The sequence below is a fragment of the Chiloscyllium plagiosum genome, unplaced genomic scaffold (assembly GCF_037043375.1).
Source record: "Chiloscyllium plagiosum isolate Xiang-an unplaced genomic scaffold, Cpla_swu_hap1 HiC_scaffold_17, whole genome shotgun sequence".
In the NCBI taxonomy this organism is placed as follows: domain Eukaryota; kingdom Metazoa; phylum Chordata; class Chondrichthyes; order Orectolobiformes; family Hemiscylliidae; genus Chiloscyllium; species Chiloscyllium plagiosum.
In genome coordinates, this window is record NW_028270155.1 from 58,954,046 (window position 1) to 58,971,380 (window position 17,335).

Sequence of the window (17,335 nt, forward strand, 5' to 3'; positions counted from 1 at the left end):
CAGGTGGTTGAAGTGCCACTATTCTCTTGTTCTGCGATCTGACTGCTTGGAGGATCTCTTACACTTTCAAAGCATAATACATCATATCAAAAAGATGGATAGATTCATTTGGATGGAAGGTGGCCAGTTTACTGACCTTGACTTCAAAAGGCTTATGAGCAGTGAAGAAACAAGGTTTGAACAGTTTTTAATAAATTTCCCTGAGGAAATAAGCAGAAATTATATTTTCAGCAAAGCATACATTCTTTAAATTAAAACGAACAACCCTAATATTCTGAATTTGATATGTTGTTTACTTGAGCTGCCTGTGGTTGAGTGTTAAGCCTGTTGAGGACCTGCTATATTTAGATAGCTAACATAGAACCTTTTCAAAATCTTCAGTGGTACAGACAATCTCGGCAATACATTTTATTGTATTGGTTAATTTAATGATATATTAATGGTGTTGATTTGTGAAGAATTTAATAACTTAAGGATGATGAACAGAATATATTATTTAACTGTATAGACTCAGAGTAAGAGGACCAAGGGAAATCAAGTTTAATCTTTGGTGCTGATGATGTACATGAACGTTTACTTGGTTCTCATTGTAAACTCTTTAGCATGTGCTGAACCATAGATTTTGCATTTCATTTTAAACTGTGTCATTTAGCCCAAGTTAAGCTATTTATTTATAAAATAACTTGATGCAAAAGGCTAGTAACCAACTTATCCTTCAAACAAAAGCAACATGTCTTTTGTGGGCTCTTTGAGTTCTTGATTCATGCGTTGTTGTTAATAAGCAGCCATTTGTTTGCCTAGTGTGGCACATTAGTCATAGAGTCATAGAGATGTACAGAATGGAACCAGACCCTTTGGTCCTACCCGTCCATGCTGACCAGACATCCCAATCCAATCTAGTCCCACCTGCCAGCACCCGGCCCATATCCCTCCAAACCCTACCTATTCATATACCCATCCAAATGCCTCTTAAATGTTTCAATTGTACCAGCCTCCACCACATCCTATGGCAGCTCATTCCATACACGTACCACCCTCTGCGTGAAAAAGTTGCCCCTTAGGTCTCTTTTATATCTTTCCCCTATCACCCTAAACCTATGCCCTCTAGTTCTGGACTCCCTGACCCCAGGGAAATGACTTTGTCTATTTATTCTATCCATGCCCCTCATAATTTTGTAAACCTCTATAAGATCACCCCTCAGCCTCCGACGCTCCAGGGAAAACAGCCCCAGCCTGTTCAGCCTCTCCCTATAGCTCAAATCCTCCAACCCTGGCAGCATTCTTGTAAATCTTTTCTGAACCCTTTCAAGTTTCACAACATCTTTTCGATAGGAAGGAGAGCAGAATTGCACGCAATATTCCAACAGTGGCCTAACCAATGTCCTGTACAGCCACAACATGACCTCCCAACTCCTGTACTCAATACTCTGACCAATAAAGGAAAGCATACCAAACGCTGCCTTCACTATCCTATCTATCTGCAACTCCACTTTCAAGGAGCTATGAACCTGCACTCCAAGGTCTCTTTGTTCAGCAACACTCCCTAGGACCTTACCATGAAGTGTGTAAGTCCTGCTAAGATTTGCTTTCCCAAAATGCAGCACCTTACATTTATCTGAATTAAACTCCATCTGCCACTTCTCAGCCCATTGGCCCATCTGGTCCAGATCCTGTTGTAATCTGAGGTAACCCTCTTCGCTGTCCACTACATCTCCAATTTTGGTGTCATCTGCAAACTTACTAACTGTACCTGTTATGCTCGCATCCAAATCATTTATGTAAATGACAAAAACTAGAGGACCCAGCACCGATCCTTGTGGCACTCCACTGGTCACAGGCCTCCAGTCTGAAAAACAACCCTCCACCACCACCCTCTGTCTTCTACCTTTGAGCCAGTTCTGTATCCAAATGGCTAGTTCTCCCTGTGTAACCTTGCTAATCAGTCTCCCATGAGGAACCTTGTCGAACGCCTTACTGAAGTCCATATAGATCACATCTACTGCTGTTTAGTGTTTAGACATTGGATAATAAATATAGGCATGGAAACCTCGTGGGTAAAACAAAATGTAATTTAAATTTTGTAGTTCTGAACTGCTTCCAAGATACTGAGACAGCTTTGTCATTTGGCAGCGGTGGGAGCAGCTGTCCAGTTACATGCTGTATTGGTGAACTGCCTCAGGTGACGCCACAATAAATCCTCGAGCTTTGTTCTCAATCTTGGGTACAGAGTCACAAGATGTAAAAAGAAAAGAATCTGGAGATTTGCAGCAGAACAGATCTGGAAATAACCAGTAAAATGCAGATTGGAATCAGAATGAGGGGCAAGAAGAATTTTCTAATTGTAGGTGAGAGCAAACCTTGTGACATAATAGAAGATAGTCCAGCAGGAAACACTGAAGAAACTTATTTATGTAGCGAGTAGGAAGAAAGTAGAACTTGCTAACACAAGAAATAGTTGTCTTAAATAGCACCGGGATATTTAAAATTGAAGCTAGTTAAACCCATGAGGGGAGAAAGGAATAGAGAAGTATATGTTGATGGGATTTGATGAGGAGTGAGAAGAGATCTATCTGGGGCAAAACTGCCAGTGTGAAATAATTGGTTCGGATGGCCTGCCCATTTGCTGCACATTTTATGCAACTCCATTCAACTATTGAGAAAAGTTGAAGTAAAGATTTTATTATCTGATAGCTTTCATTTTAATAAAAGAAGTGAATTTTGTGAAATGAAGGCTGTCCTTGAACCATATTGACTTCAGCTTTGTTAGGTCTGTCTGACGCTTTACTTGTTTGAATGCTACCCTGATGTCAATGGCAGTCATTCTCACCTCCCTTATAGATTTCAGTGCTTTTTGTTCATGTTTGAACTAAGGCGGTAATGAGGTCAGGAACTGAGAGGATCTGGCAAGCAGGGAACCCAGACTGAGCACATTATTGCTGAGCAAGTGCTGTTTGATGGCACAGTCCATGACACTTGCCATAACTTGGTTGCTGAATTGTGTTGCCCATTGCCTGCAGTGCGTCAGCAAAAAATATAAAATCAAACCAACCTGGTACTTCAGAAAACTTCACTGCATCTCTTGAAGTGCTCAGATATTTAGTGGCTAGAGCAGATGCTGGGAATCTTGCAGAAAGTGTAAAGACCATATTGTTTCATTTTACTTCTTTTTGCTTATGGACTGAATTGGTAAAAAGACCACAAAGAACTGAGGAAAGAATTGCTGTAGTTTTAAAAAAAGGTGGTTATGGAACCTCACTTTGTGTGGTGAGTATACTGCAACTTTGTTGAAGCAGTGGGGTTGGGGATGCAGGGTGGGAGTGGTTTTTGTACATGACTGCTCCAGGGGTCTGTGTACAAAGTGAGATTTGGCTGTCAACAAGTTGGTACTTGGTCTTTGGAGTTGTGACCAGTTGTGGATGCCAATGGTTATCAATCTGATTGGCATCTGGGTAGCTGAACAGCTTCTGGGTGTAAATGATGTTGTCAGAACTACTGGAAAGAGAGATGGTGTGCCTTGCTCTCTAGCAAGATACCTACAGCATGAAGAAAGGCAGTTTATTTTCTCCCAACAGTTGCTGTCAGCAGTTGTGTTTAACCAATAACTCAGAGACTTTATAATTTGTGAATGAGTCACTCTGTGCCTTCTGTGAAGAAGTGAAAGAACCTGAAGGAAAAGATCAAAGAACTGAAGGATGTATGAAAATAAGAGGGACACACCATCAAGTTCTGAGACTGGTGCTATTGAATAGTTTCCTCTCTATGTTTTTTGCTCTCTACCCATGATAGCAATGTTTTTCATCTGTTTGCCTGTGCAGTATGATTTTCAAAGGGGATTCAAGTTTTAACTAGTAGAGTTGTATATATATACAGGTTAGATATGCTTTTCTGCAGTTAGAATCAATCAGGTCGTAATAAATAGTAAATAGAGAAACACAGTCTCTGTTTTCCATGACCTTGAGTTTATTTAACAGGTAAAGTTTGGACTTTGCAACTTGTATACAATCTTTAACTTTTTTGATGACGCTGAGAGTAGCTTGGCCTCCTTTTCAGTGCGTGAGGTGGAACAGAAGTGAAGCTGGCCTGCAGAATGGCACTACACAGGTAGAAAGGAAGAACAATACCCTGTATCTTCATTGGTCTAGATGCAGGGTTTAAAAAGCAATTAGTTGTGAGGGTCAGTACCAGGAGTTCAGCATCGAAGACCATGTTGCAGTGAAGGCATTCAATTACCTCAAAAGAATTGACAAGATCAGGAAATGCATTCTCAAATGCCATATGCATCCAATTGCAACACTAGCTTCAGACACCATTCAATTCATCACACCCTCATCACTCATCAACCATCAGCCTCCAGCAGCCAGGATTTGTAGCTGATGTTCATATGCTACACCTCACCCTCATACACAATGTTGCATGCCATATACCCATACCATACAACTTGCAGATACTGACAGCTATTTGACCATGATGGCCATGACAGCCAAAATGATTCCACAAGGTTCATATTCCTCTTTTTTTTTTGCAAGGGCGAAAGTGCACAACCAGAGACAGCATGCACTCACTGGATGTGTACAAAGCAGTCCTGCTCATCTTGACCCCGAGGGAGGATACAGTACTGACTGTTTTCCAAAGTGACCTTGCTACAGCTTGGCCAGTGGCAGGATTGAAACCCAATGTTCCCTGTAATTTCCCTTTGTTGTGTGTGGGCCGTTTGTTGCATTTTACAGCTGCATCATAACTTGATCTCTCAAGCTCAGCTACCAGCTCAGATACTAATATTGTAGATATTGCATACAAAGTAAGATTTGCATGTGATAAGACACTATGCATAAATGGGCTACAGCTAATGCAAGTGTAGGAGTTGGTGTTTGTTTGGTAAAGGGTCATGCCTGTAGAGAACTCAGATGAGGAATTCAGTCAATGTCAAAGCACGCAGGAATCCAGCACCAACTTGACATGGGGATTACCACATAATAAGGAGCCCACTCATTGAGGCATGCGAGTGGTGGCCAACTCCACAAGCATAGTTCTGCCTGATGAATGAAGCAGCACCTGATAAACCATGCCTCATCTTGCACTGCAGCACAAGCAGCATCCACCTAATGTTGGGTGCTGCATTGGTAGCTCAGATCGCTGACACTGTTGAGTAGATACAAATGTGCAAAGAGGCTCCCAGGAAGTTAGAACACTCCTGCAATCTGTGCTCCTCTTCCTCCTCACTCTTCTGGCAGCTTGTCCTTCTCTGTGAAGCCTCTGCCTATTTACCTGGCAATGTTCAATGCCACAAGAAACTGTACTCTATCACCGTATCATTGATCACCTGTCTCATGTAGAAGCTTTCAAGTAAGGAAATGGCTTTTACGGTCAGCCACACCACACCCTTTTGACTTTAGCAACTTGAAAGAACAATGGAATGCACCAAACATTTGTGTCCTCTTGTTAACAACCAATCTATCAGTAGTTGTTGACATCTTTAGAAAATATTGATTGGGATGGTTGATATCGATTGATCCATTTTTCTTGATGCGTGTTTAGCTGTTGAGGTTAAGCAGGCCATTGGCTAGAATGTTAAATAGCAGCACTGGTGACAAATCATCATTGCACACTGAGAGACGTCATGAGCTGCTTGATCTGGATGTTTCTGAGATGGTGACAATATTTAAACCAATTCTGTGTTTTGAATAGAAAGTGCTAGAAAAACTCAACAGGCCATTATTTGTGTGAACAGACACTGAGTTTTCATTTGGGGTCTGGCCAGGTTTAAGGAAAGGCAATCATTTGCTGAGATTTAATGTGTGTCATGTCTACCAGTTGGAGAGTCATTGGGAGATCCACATCACTTTTCTCTGGAAGCCTAGATTTATTGCATTCCAGTCAGACACTTATCTGGGCAGTTTTGTACCTTGCATTAAGCACCCATGAGGATAGGGAGTAGGGTTCACTGGTAAGAGGAAGAGGGTGGCTTCTTGCAGGATCTCTACTCCCTAATGCTCAGTCCCTCAATCAGGCATAGATGCCCAAACACATTGGAAGCCCCCATCTCACCCTACTTCACGCCATAGCAATTGAAATGGGACTTCGCGTCTACGACTAATTGAATACCAATGGCAGTGGAGTAAAGCCTTTTAGGCCCAGACTTGATTGGAGGAAAGCATCTCCATCTCCACTCTGCTCACTTGGACCTGATCAAATGTGACCGACCACACACACACGACACACACCTCAAAAATATGCATTAATTCTGCATATCAACTGTGCCTTTGACTTCTCAGATACTATCTGACCTGTTGTTTGTTTCTAGTATTTTCTGTTTTCATGTCAGATGTTCAACATCTAGAGTATTTTGTTGTATTTTGTATTCATGAACTTTTTGTAATGACCATTCCTCAATTTGTATTTTTACAGCTGGAACCTGTGTTTCAATTACTATTTTGCCTTTGTTTGCAGTAGTTTTAGGTTTAGCATTTCTATATAGTGTACTCACTTTTATTTTTCCATGTTCAGTTACATCAAGGCTGAAAAGCCAGTTGTTCCAATTTCTTCTGAACTTTTGGAGCACAAGCTGTTAAAATTCCCTGAAATGTTGTTCAGAATTGGCACTGAATAATTTGTTTGGTCCTTAACAGAGAACTAACAGTGCCCGCACAAAACTTGCAGCAAATACTGACTCCAAAAAAGAGACTGAGAAGAAAGCAGCTGCTAAACCAGCAGAAAACAAGAGCAAGTTCTCTCAAGCAAAGCTGTTAGCTGGCGCTGTAAAACGCAAAAGGTTAGTGTCCTTTTAAAAGGCAATACCAGTGAAAGACAGAATCATCATTTGAAAGTATGATGTTAATGCAACCAAGTTGAAGCAAGGTGTCCTAATACTCAGTGACCCATAACAAATGTGGAACTAACCAAACTGCATGGTAAGATTTGTTATACTTGCTCCAACAAATATCTTTCTTCTCTGCAGCTTATTAATTCTTTGTTATTCCTGTCTTTCAATGTATTAGATAAGTAAATATGCTCACGTGTGCCATAATGATGGCTGTAGCTAGGCTGTTTGCCTACGGCAAGTAACATTAGCAGGCCATGACTTGTGGGTCATGATATTATAATGTTCAGAAAAACATGGCTTACTTTTTGTCCCTGTTCTATCCTTGGAATACCGAGATGAACTTAAATGCTTCAGTCACTGCTCTGATCACCAAGTAACTCTCAGTCAGGGTTTGAAGCTGATGTCTTCCTCATCTGTTTCTCAGAGTCTTCAGAGGTGCCTTTATGCTGGGGTGGGGGGGGGACCTAATATTCTTTGGCTGGTATCTTTTGTTTAAGATCTAAATGACTCTCCAATGGAGCAAATCCTGAGGCTTTATGTTTGTGCTCTCTGTAATACTCCTCCCTGTAATGTTGGATGACACCTCATTTGTATATTCAGTGCACAGTTGAACTCCAGAATCTATCATCTTGTCTTCAGCAGTTATATACTGAATTATTACGATGCTATTATATTGCTTTTTTTTGTGGTCTCTGGGATCTCATTAGTTTTTCCATTTGTTAAAATGGGCTTAACTTGGAGAATAGATTGCGAAGCACTGGTCTAGATAGAGGGAAAAATGTCTTCCCAGTTGGAAGAACCAAGAATTGGAGAATACTGATATAATGTGAATGGCAAAAACAAAATGATGAAATGAGAAAGAATGAATACTTTTCTTGCATCATGCCGATCGGATCTGCAGTGAACTGCCTGGGAGTGTGGTAGATGATACAATTCCGAGTCAGTTGTGGATTTTAAAAGGAAAATGGATGGTGTCTCTGTGTTGGTTTCAGATTTCCAGCATCAGCAGTATTTTGCATTTATTCACGTATTTGGTTGGTTGGTCACTGGGCTGTTAATTGTTCATCCTTCCCGCTATTCTGGATAATTCTGAAATCTCAAAACAGGAGTTGATGGAAAAGCTCAACAGGTCTGGCAGCATCCGTGGAGAGAAAAGTGTTAACGTTTCAGGTGCTTCCTCAGACTGATGGTAGCTGGGAAAATGCTGCCATGTTCCTATCTCCCAGGATGTTGCCTGGGCTGGAAAGTTTTGGTGAGGAAGAGAGATTGGACAGACTGAGGTTGTTTTGTTTTGAACAGAGGAGGCTGAGTGGGGGCATGATTGAGATGCATTAAGTTATGAGGAGCATAGATGGGGTAAACAGGACGGAATTTTGCCCTTGGTGGAAAGATCAATGTTAGGAATCTGGATCTCGGTGCCTGTAAGGATGGTAGAGGCTAGAAACCCTCATAACATTTAAGAAACTTTTAGATGTGTACTTGCGAAGCAAAGGCATACAAGACTATGGATTAAGTGCTGGAGATGAACTTAGAATAGTTAGAGTAGACAGTTCTGAAGAGAGTCATCCCAGACTAGAAATGTTAATTCTTCTTTTCTCTTCCTCTTGCCTGGATGGGCGCAGCCCCAACAACACTCAAGAAGTTTGACCCCATTCAGGACAAAGCAGCCCACTTGATCGACATGACATCCACAAGCATCCACTCCCTCCACCACTGACACTCAGTAGCAGCAGTGTGTACTATCAACAAGATGCCCTGCAGAAATTCAACAAAGATCCTCAGACAGCTTCTTTCAAACCCACGACCACATCCATCTAGAAGGACGAGGGCAGCAGAAATATGGGAACACCACCACCTTCAAGTTCCCCTTCAAGCCACTCCCCAACCTGACTTAGAAACACACTACCGTTCCTTCACTGTCACTGGGTCAAAATCCTGGAATTCCCTCCCTAATGACATTGTGGGTCAACCCACAGCAGTTGGACTGCAGCGGTTCAAGAAAGCAGCTCACTACCACCTTCTCAAGGGCATCTCAGGATGGGCAATAAATGCTGGCCCAGCCAGCAACACCCACGTCCCAAAATGAATAAATGAGATGCTACCAGAACTGCTGTGTTTCTCCGAATTCTGAGTTTGAACCAAATTCCTGAATTTGTTGAGTGACACAACTAACCAAAAGATGGTCATTGCAATAATGATGTGCTGCAGAAGATGTATTGTAGAGGTGGTAACATGTAAGCCAGAGAAAGTGGTAGAGGCGGGTACCGTTACAACACTTGAACAACATTTGGACAGGTACATGAATAGGAAAGGTTTTGAGGGATATGGGCCAAACACAGGCAAATGGGACTAGTTTAGCTGAGGAAACATGCTTGGCACGGATGAGTTGAACTGAAGGGTCTGTTTCTGTGCTGTATGACTCCATGACTCTAACGCTGATTACATTTGATCCCACCTGGAAACAAGGATAGGGCTAATTGCAGAGTCAATGAGAGATAACTCATTCTTTTGAGGTCAGTGAGCAATGCTTCTGTGGTTAATTAGTTCGTCAATGAAATGTAGTGAGAGGCAGTGACTCCATATTGTTAAAATGTTACCCTTAGCCGGCTATATGCAGTGGGGCTATGCTGAGCCACTGCATAGCTGGAACTGTGCCAGTGATTGGATACTGCAGAGCAGCTGTATAAAGCATAGTGGAAGGTGATTTTGGAGAAAAGATTGTGTAGCTGTGAGGTGAGCAGTTGTTGGCAACAATGTGGCAGAGGAAGCTGGGACTCTGTGTTTTGTCATGTGAGTATAATTTTGCTGGAGCAGTGGGACACAGTTTCAGAAGCAGACCAGTTCAGCTGGAAAAAAAAACACGTGATGCTGCGTCTAGCAGCTCATGGAAATCCAGATACATCACCAGCTTGATGAAGGTAGCTTGGCAAGAAGCTGAAATGTGCTGCAATATGCGTTTGTGAGCATCCTTGGGAAATTCAGGGCATGCCAGCATGGGAGGAGATTGAATCACCAAGATGAGTCCAGTTATTGAGACAAATTGTGATGGAGCAGTTTTGAGGAAGTCTGTCGACTAGATCTTAAAGTGAAAAATTGGAGTCCGTTGCAAAGAAGGCAAATTTATTTTAAGACTTGTTTGACTCTCAGTCTCACCTAATGGCTGGATGGGTTGCTGGAAGATATGAGCTCTGTCTTACCAGCTATGGAGCACGGCTTATTTACTAATTCAAGGTATTAGAGTATACTTGTTACTTTTCTAATCTTATAATGTAAAGTTTGTTTTATTTGTTCAAAACCATGGAATCTAATGGCTTTATTCTCTCATTAAGTATCTGAAGCTTAATATTCTTTATAAAGAAAAGTTTCTTATATTGTAACAAATTTGATAGTCTCATCAGGCATCATGCATAGTTGAATAAATAGATATTACAGAGATCAGTGTTATTGGTATATATTGTGCTTAGTCAAACAATCTGAATCGTTTTGTGATTTAAACAAGAGTCATGCAGATCCACCCTCTTCTCAACAGATGATTTTAATGTTCTCTCAAGCTATCTCTGAAGACATTTTAAAATCAACACACTCGTAGCAATATGCATTCCAGTTGGGAGCAGATATTATAAATACTCATATCTAATGTTTTGTTCATTATCGCCTCCTGATGGGTTAGCTAACTAACTTCAGCAACTCATTATGTCTTGCACCTTGGTGCACTGCATTCCTGGTCTCTAGTCTTAATTAGCCAGTTTATATTCTAGTATTCCTCTGTATTTCATGCTGATAAGACAGAAAGGTATCTTGTGATTTACTAGTCAGAATGCAAGATTTTCTTTTAATAACGAAGTGAGGGAAAAGTTATGATATTGTAATTGGTAAATCTAAATTAATCTTTTTTGTTTATTGCTTTTAAAACTTTTGGATTTTCTGCTAACAGAATTCCTATTTCATGCCTTCGCATCTTGAAGTTTGTGGTCGGTTGCTTTTTGGTTGCATTTGATTCGTGGTATTGTTGCAGTCCTGTAGCGTCCACTAACTTTTATAAAGGAATATAAATTTGCCCCTAGCCAAGGTAAAGAATCACAAGATGTGATTTCATGTTTTAAGACTTGCACTATAGCAAGCAAACTAAAATCAATATTCATAAGACCATAAGAAATATGAACAGGAGTAGGCCATTTGGCCCATTGAGCCTGCTCCACCGATCCATAGGATTATGGTTGATCCGACATTTCTCTTATCCACTTTCCTGCCCTTTCCCCAGAACCTTTGATTCCCCTACTGATGAAGACTTGTATTATTTTCAGCTGTCCACAAGGTCTCTGCCCCCAAAGCTCTCTATGGCAAAGAGTTCCAAAGACTGTCAACCCTCTGAAAGAAGAAATTCCTCCTCATCTCAGTCTTAAAATGCCACCCTTTTATTCTGGGACTATGCCCTCTTATCCCAGACTCTCTCCCATGAGGGGAAACGTCCTCTCAGCATTTACTCTATCAAGCCCCTTGAGAATCTGACGTGTTTCAGTGAGATTACCTTTCATGATTCTAAATTCCTATGAATTGTCCCAACCCGTTTATCTTTTGATCATAAAATAATCCCACTATAGTGTGGATCATCCTAGTGAACCTTCTTTGAACTGTCTCCAAAGAAATTATATCTTTCCTTAAATAAGGGGACCAAAACTGCTCAAGATGTATTTGAGTATTTCAGTTGTAGTCTCACCAGCACCTTGTACAATTGCAGTAAGATTTCCCTACTATTAAACACCAACCCCCTTGAAGTAAAGGCCAACATTCCATCAGCCTTTCTGATTACCTGCTGCACTTGCTGTGTTTCATGCACAAGCACTTACAAGTCTGCAGGTTTTCTCCATTTAAATAATACTGTTAATTTGTTCTCCTTTCCAAAATAAACAACTTCACATTTTTGCACATCATACATCTTTTGCCAATTTATTGCATACTTGTGTAATCTTTATTAGTACCTCTCATGAACCATTTGTAGCCCCCTTGCAACTTGCCTTTTTTATACTGTCTAAAACTTTGGCTACAAACATTTGCTTCCTTCCTCCAGGTCACTAATATATATATTGTAAGCAGTTTTGGATCTAGCACTTCGTCCTGTGGAACCTCACTGGTTACAGGTCATAAACGTGAGAAAGAACCCCCTTCTCCCCATTTCTTTCCTGGCCATTAGCTAATTCTCTGTCCAGGCCAGTGTATCACTTTTAACTCTGTGGACTCTCATCCTATTATTTAACCTTTTATGAGGTACCATCATGAATGCCTTCTAAAGGTTGGCTTGATGGTGGGAAGCAGAAGGTAATAGTGGAAGGATGCTTGTCGGACTGGAGGCCTGTGACTATTGGAGTGCCTCAGGGGTCAGTGCTGGGTCCATTGCTGTTTGTTATCAATGTCAATGATTTGGATGAGAATGTACAAGGCAAGATTAGTAAGTTTGCAGAAGACACTAAAATAGGTGGTATCGTGGACAGTGAGGAAGGTTATCAGAGATTGCAGCAGGACTTTGATCAGCTGGGGAAGTGGGCTGAGAAATGGCAAATGGAGTTTAATATAGATAAGTGTGAGTTCTTGCATTTTGGAAAGTCAAATCAAAGTAGGAGTTTCATGGTGAATGGTAGGGCCTTGAGGAGTGTAGTGAAACAGAGGGACCTTCGAGTCACAGGTAGACAGGGCAGTGAGGAAGGCTTTTGGAACAGTGTCCTTCATCAGTCAGGGCATTGAGTAAAGAAGTTGGGAAGTTATGTTGCAGTTGTACAGGACAAGTGAGGCCGCACTTGGAGTATTTTGTTCAGTTTGTTAAAGGGAGGATGTTATTAAACTGGCAAGAGTGCAGAAGAAATTTACAAGGATGTTGCCAGGACTCAAAGGTGTGAATTATAGGAAGAGGTTGGACAAGCTAGGACTTTTTTCTTCAGAATGTAGGAGACTGAGGGGGGATCTTGTAGAGGTGTATAAGATCATGAGAGGCATGGATAGGGTGAATGCACTAGTCTTATTCTCAGGATTGTGGAATCGAGGACTAGAGAGCATCAGTTTAAGGTTAAAGGGGAAAGCATAAAATGGAACCTGAGGGGCAACGTTTTTTATACAGAGGGTGGTAGGCATACGGAATGAGCTGCCAGCAGAAATGGTTGAGGCAGATACATTAACAACACTTAAAAGATATATGGATAGGAGAGGTTTAGAAGGATATGGGCCAAGTGCAGGGAAACATTTTGGTCAGCGTGGACCAGTTTGGGCTGAAGAGCCTGTCTCCATGCTGTAGGACTCTATGACTCTCTATGACATCTACTGGTTCCCCTCCATGCACTCTGGTTGAGACTTCCTCCAAAAACTCTGATGAACTAAGCATTGCTCTGGAAGCAATTAATATACTAAACTATGGAGAAAGTATTTTCCCTATTAATTAATTCACAAAAATGCCACACTACCCTTATACATCATAGTGCACTCTCAGCAGATATGCAACCTTGACATTCCTCCCGCTAATCCAACAGGTTGTGTTCCCCTGTTACATCAGGATGTGTCTTCCAGAGTCATTTTTCAAAGACATTTTGCAAAATCTCCTGAATTTGGGTCGACTGCTTGGTCTTCTAAGTATCTACAAATTCTATCTCTTCAAACAGGAAATCTGTTCTCACACCTTTTGCTTGCTAGTTAACACAGAAATGGTCTCTCTTCCACTTGCACAACAGTGCTATTTTTAGTCTTTACCTCAAAGTTTCAAAGTCTGACTAAGGCTAAGAGTTTGTTTCCAGCATTAAGGTATGAAAGCTGACACTTGACATTTTATGAGTTTCATTACAGCCCTGAATCCCATTGGGGACCAAATCACATGGGCCAGTTTCCAAGCAGAGTTCAGCATAATTACTGCCTCTCCCTGCCCAGGATATATAATTTTGCCTTAATCTTTGAAAAAGGATTATGACACCATAGGTCATTGTCAGGCGGCATGAAGAGAAATCCCAAAGGAAACTATGCCTTGTTGTCACAAATGTACAAAGGTTTGAAAGTTATGTAAAATTCCCCAGTTTCTTTTTTTTCCAGATCAGGTTGGCAGAAAGCACAAACCAGATTTCTGCACTTAGCAAGGATGACTATTTACTTGTAATAACTTGTAATTATTCTTATTATAGGTAAACAATTATGAACTTGTCGGCTTAATGGAAGGCCAGGCACCAGAAAAGGCAGTTCTGTGGTCTCTGTCCACAAGGTTTACTGAAATGATTTTTTTGCTGATTAGAACACTGCTTTTTGATTTTCCTTCGACAGATACTTTCACCAGTTTGCAGGTGAAACACGGTGACTGGCTCCCACTTACAAAAGCTTTAAACTTAGCAATTAATAGTCACACTTTACAGCGATTGAGAAAGGAAAATAGACTGGCTGTCTTCAGGCTGCAGATGCTTTTTACCGTTGAATGAAAATAGCTCTTTCTCCCCCTAACATTATTTCTGCCAAAACTTTCACATCCCAAGCCGTTCACCTGCCAGGGAGCCAGTCACATAGTTTTTGGCAGGCGAAAGGCCTTTGTCATTGATAACTGGGTCACTGGTCCATAGACCAATTACTTGTGGCTGGTGAAAGCTCCAATCCTACACACCCATCATCTCCAGCTCTTTTGTAAACTAGGCTTCCATTATTGCTTGGACAAGTGTCTGTACAAATAGTACTTTCAATAAGTGTCAGGTTCCTTGCTTTTAAAAAGTGCAGTACATCTCCAACAATCCTTAGTTTTTAAAACAGTTCTTCTCCCAATTCAGCCAACAATCAAAATTGCGAAAGAATTGAAACCAAAATAACTGTGGATGCTGTAAATCAGAAACAAAAAGAGAACTGAGGAAGGGTCACTTGACCTGAAACATTAACTGTTATTTCTCTCCATGGATGCTGCCAGACCTGCTAGGCTTTTCCAGCAATTTCTGTTTTTGTTACCTTGTCACCTTGCAATGGAAATTCTTGATGGGGGAGGTAAAGCTACACTGTCATTACCTTTCAGTTAGCCCCCAAGATGGGTCATCAGCACGGAAATGCCTCTCCTTGTTGCATGATTGAAATTGAAGCTTGTTGAATTGCATAAGTTTGCAATTCTGGGAGTCTAGGTCAGTTGCTGTTTGAACTCCAAAGAGAGAACAAGACTCCAGGCTGAGTTGGCAGCTTGCTTTGTACCCTCCATCTCTAACTCCAGCTTACTGGCTGTGAAGAAGCCTATACTTTGCTGGTAAGTAGGAATATATAAGAACATAAGAAATAGGAGCAGCAATAAGCCAAACGTCCCATCACACCTTCTCCACCATTCAATATGATCATAGCCCAATTTTTTTGTGAGCTGAAAATGTGTTGCTGGAAAAGCACAGCAGGTCAGGCAGCATCCCAGGAGCAGGAGAATCGACGTTTTTGGCATGAACCCTTCTTCAGGAATGAGGAACGTGTACCAAGCAGGCTAAGATAAAAGGTAGGGAGGAGGGACTTGGGGGAGGAGCGTTGGAAATGCGATAGGTGGAAGGAGGTCAAGGTGAGGGTGATAGGCCGGAATGGGGGTGGGGCAGAGAGGTCAGGAAGAAGATTGCAGGTTAGGAAGGTGGTGCTGAGTTCGAGGGTTGGGACTGAGACAAGGTGGTGGGAGGGGAAATGAGGAAACTGGAGAAATCTGAGTTCATCCCTTGTGGTTGGAGGGTTCCTAGGCGGAAGATGAGGCGCTCTTCCTCCAGCCGTCGTGTTGCTATGGTCTGGCGATGGAGGAGTCCAAGGACCTGCATGTCCTTGCTGGAGTGGGAGGGGGAGTTGAAGTGTTGAGCCACGGGGTGGTTGGGTTGGTTGGTCCGGGTGTCCCAGAGGTGTTCTCTGAAACGTTCCGCAAGTAGGCGGCCTGTCTCCCCAATATAGAGGAGGCCACATCGGGTGCAGCGGATGCAGTAAATGATGTGTGTGGAGGTCCTAGGCGGAAGATGCGCTCTTCCTCCAACCGTCATGTCCTAGGCGGAAGATGAGACGCTCTTCCTCCAGCCGTCATGTCCTAGGCAGAAGATGAGGCGCTCTTCCTCCAGCCGTCGTGTCCTAGGGGGGAGATGAGGCGCTTTTCCTCCAGCCATCGTGTCCTAGGCGGAAGATGAGGCGCTCTTCCTCCAGCTGTTGTGTCCTAGGCGGAAGATGAGGCGCTCTTCCTCCAGCTGTCGTGATAAGTACATTTTTTTGTGAGCCCAGCTCCACTTACCTGCCCGCTCATTATCATCCTTAATTCTTTTACTGTTCAAAAATCAATGTTTGCCTTAAAAAGCATTCACTGAATAGCCTCAACTGCTTCACTGGGGAGGGAATTCAACTGATTCACAATCCTTTGGGTGAAGAAGTTCCTCCTCAACTCAGTTCTAAATCTGTTCCCCCTTGTTTTGAGGCTATATCCCTTAGTTTGAGTTCCAATGGAAACAGTCTCCCTGCTTCTATCATATATGTCCCCTTCATAATTTTATATGTTTCTATAAGATCTCCCCCCCACTCATTTAAATTCCAATGAGTACAGTCTACTCCATCTCTCCTTAAAAGCCAACACTCTCGGCTCTGGAATCAAACTAGGGAATCTCCTGTATGCCCCCTCCAGTGCCAGTATGTCTTTTCTCAAATAAGGAGACCAAAACTGTACACGGTATTCCAGGTATGGCCTTGCCAGCACCTGATAACTACAGTATAACCTCCCTATTTTTGATCTCCACCCCCCCCCCCCCCCCACCCAAAAGCACTAAAGGAATATGTTCCATTTTCCTTCATATTTATCTGCTGCACCTGCAGTTTTGTGATTCATCCTACAGGGTCCAACTCACCAAGCAATTTTTTTTGAACATTGACCTTTTGGAAGTTGTAATTCACACGAGTTTATGTCAACAGCACAATATGTAAATTGCAAGCAGAAACAGAAATTGCTGGAAGAACACAACAGGTCTGGCAGCATCTGTGGAGAGAAATCAGAGTCAACGTTTCGGGTCCAGTGACCCCTCTTCAGTTTTGTTTTTATATTTATTTCTGATTTCCAGGATCCACGGTTCTTTGGTTTTTGTTGATGTAAAATGTGAGTTTTCATCATCTCTATTCCTGTACTGTTTTCCTTAATGTGCTGAGTGTTTGTGAATGTTGGTGGACTAGTGAAGCATTTCCCTTGCAATTTGACTACTTTGTTAACAAACCCTATTTTTTATTTAATTTTCAAGGATTTACTGTCGTTTTAATGTTAAAATGTGGAATTGAGAAAACATGGTTTGGGGAACATGCTTTGGCCTACTTCAGTAAGGTACAGGAATGACAAGAGTATGTCGACCAATATTTTGCTTTCTTGGGCTTAAGACTGGCAAAGAAATCCTAATTTAAATTCACTCCCATTCTCCAAGTCATCCTGATTTCATCATTATGTTTCCGAGGAACAAGCAATATCATTACAAATGTAATAAGTACATTTTGCTTCAGAAAGATTGATGGCTATTCCTGGGGAGTGTCGAAAAGTCTTGC

The 17,335-nt window shown here is 41.8% G+C and overlaps 1 protein-coding gene across 1 annotated transcript in view; it reads left to right on the top strand.

Annotated features, from left to right (window-relative positions):
- psme3ip1 (proteasome activator subunit 3 interacting protein 1) overlaps positions 1-17,335 on the top strand; it is a 73,121-nt gene that overhangs the window by 31,092 nt on the left and 24,694 nt on the right. Inside the window, exon 5 of the mRNA XM_043707145.2 lies at positions 6,636-6,769. Coding sequence (XP_043563080.2) covers positions 6,636-6,769 — 134 coding nt within the window. The remainder of the gene's footprint in view (positions 1-6,635; positions 6,770-17,335) is intronic.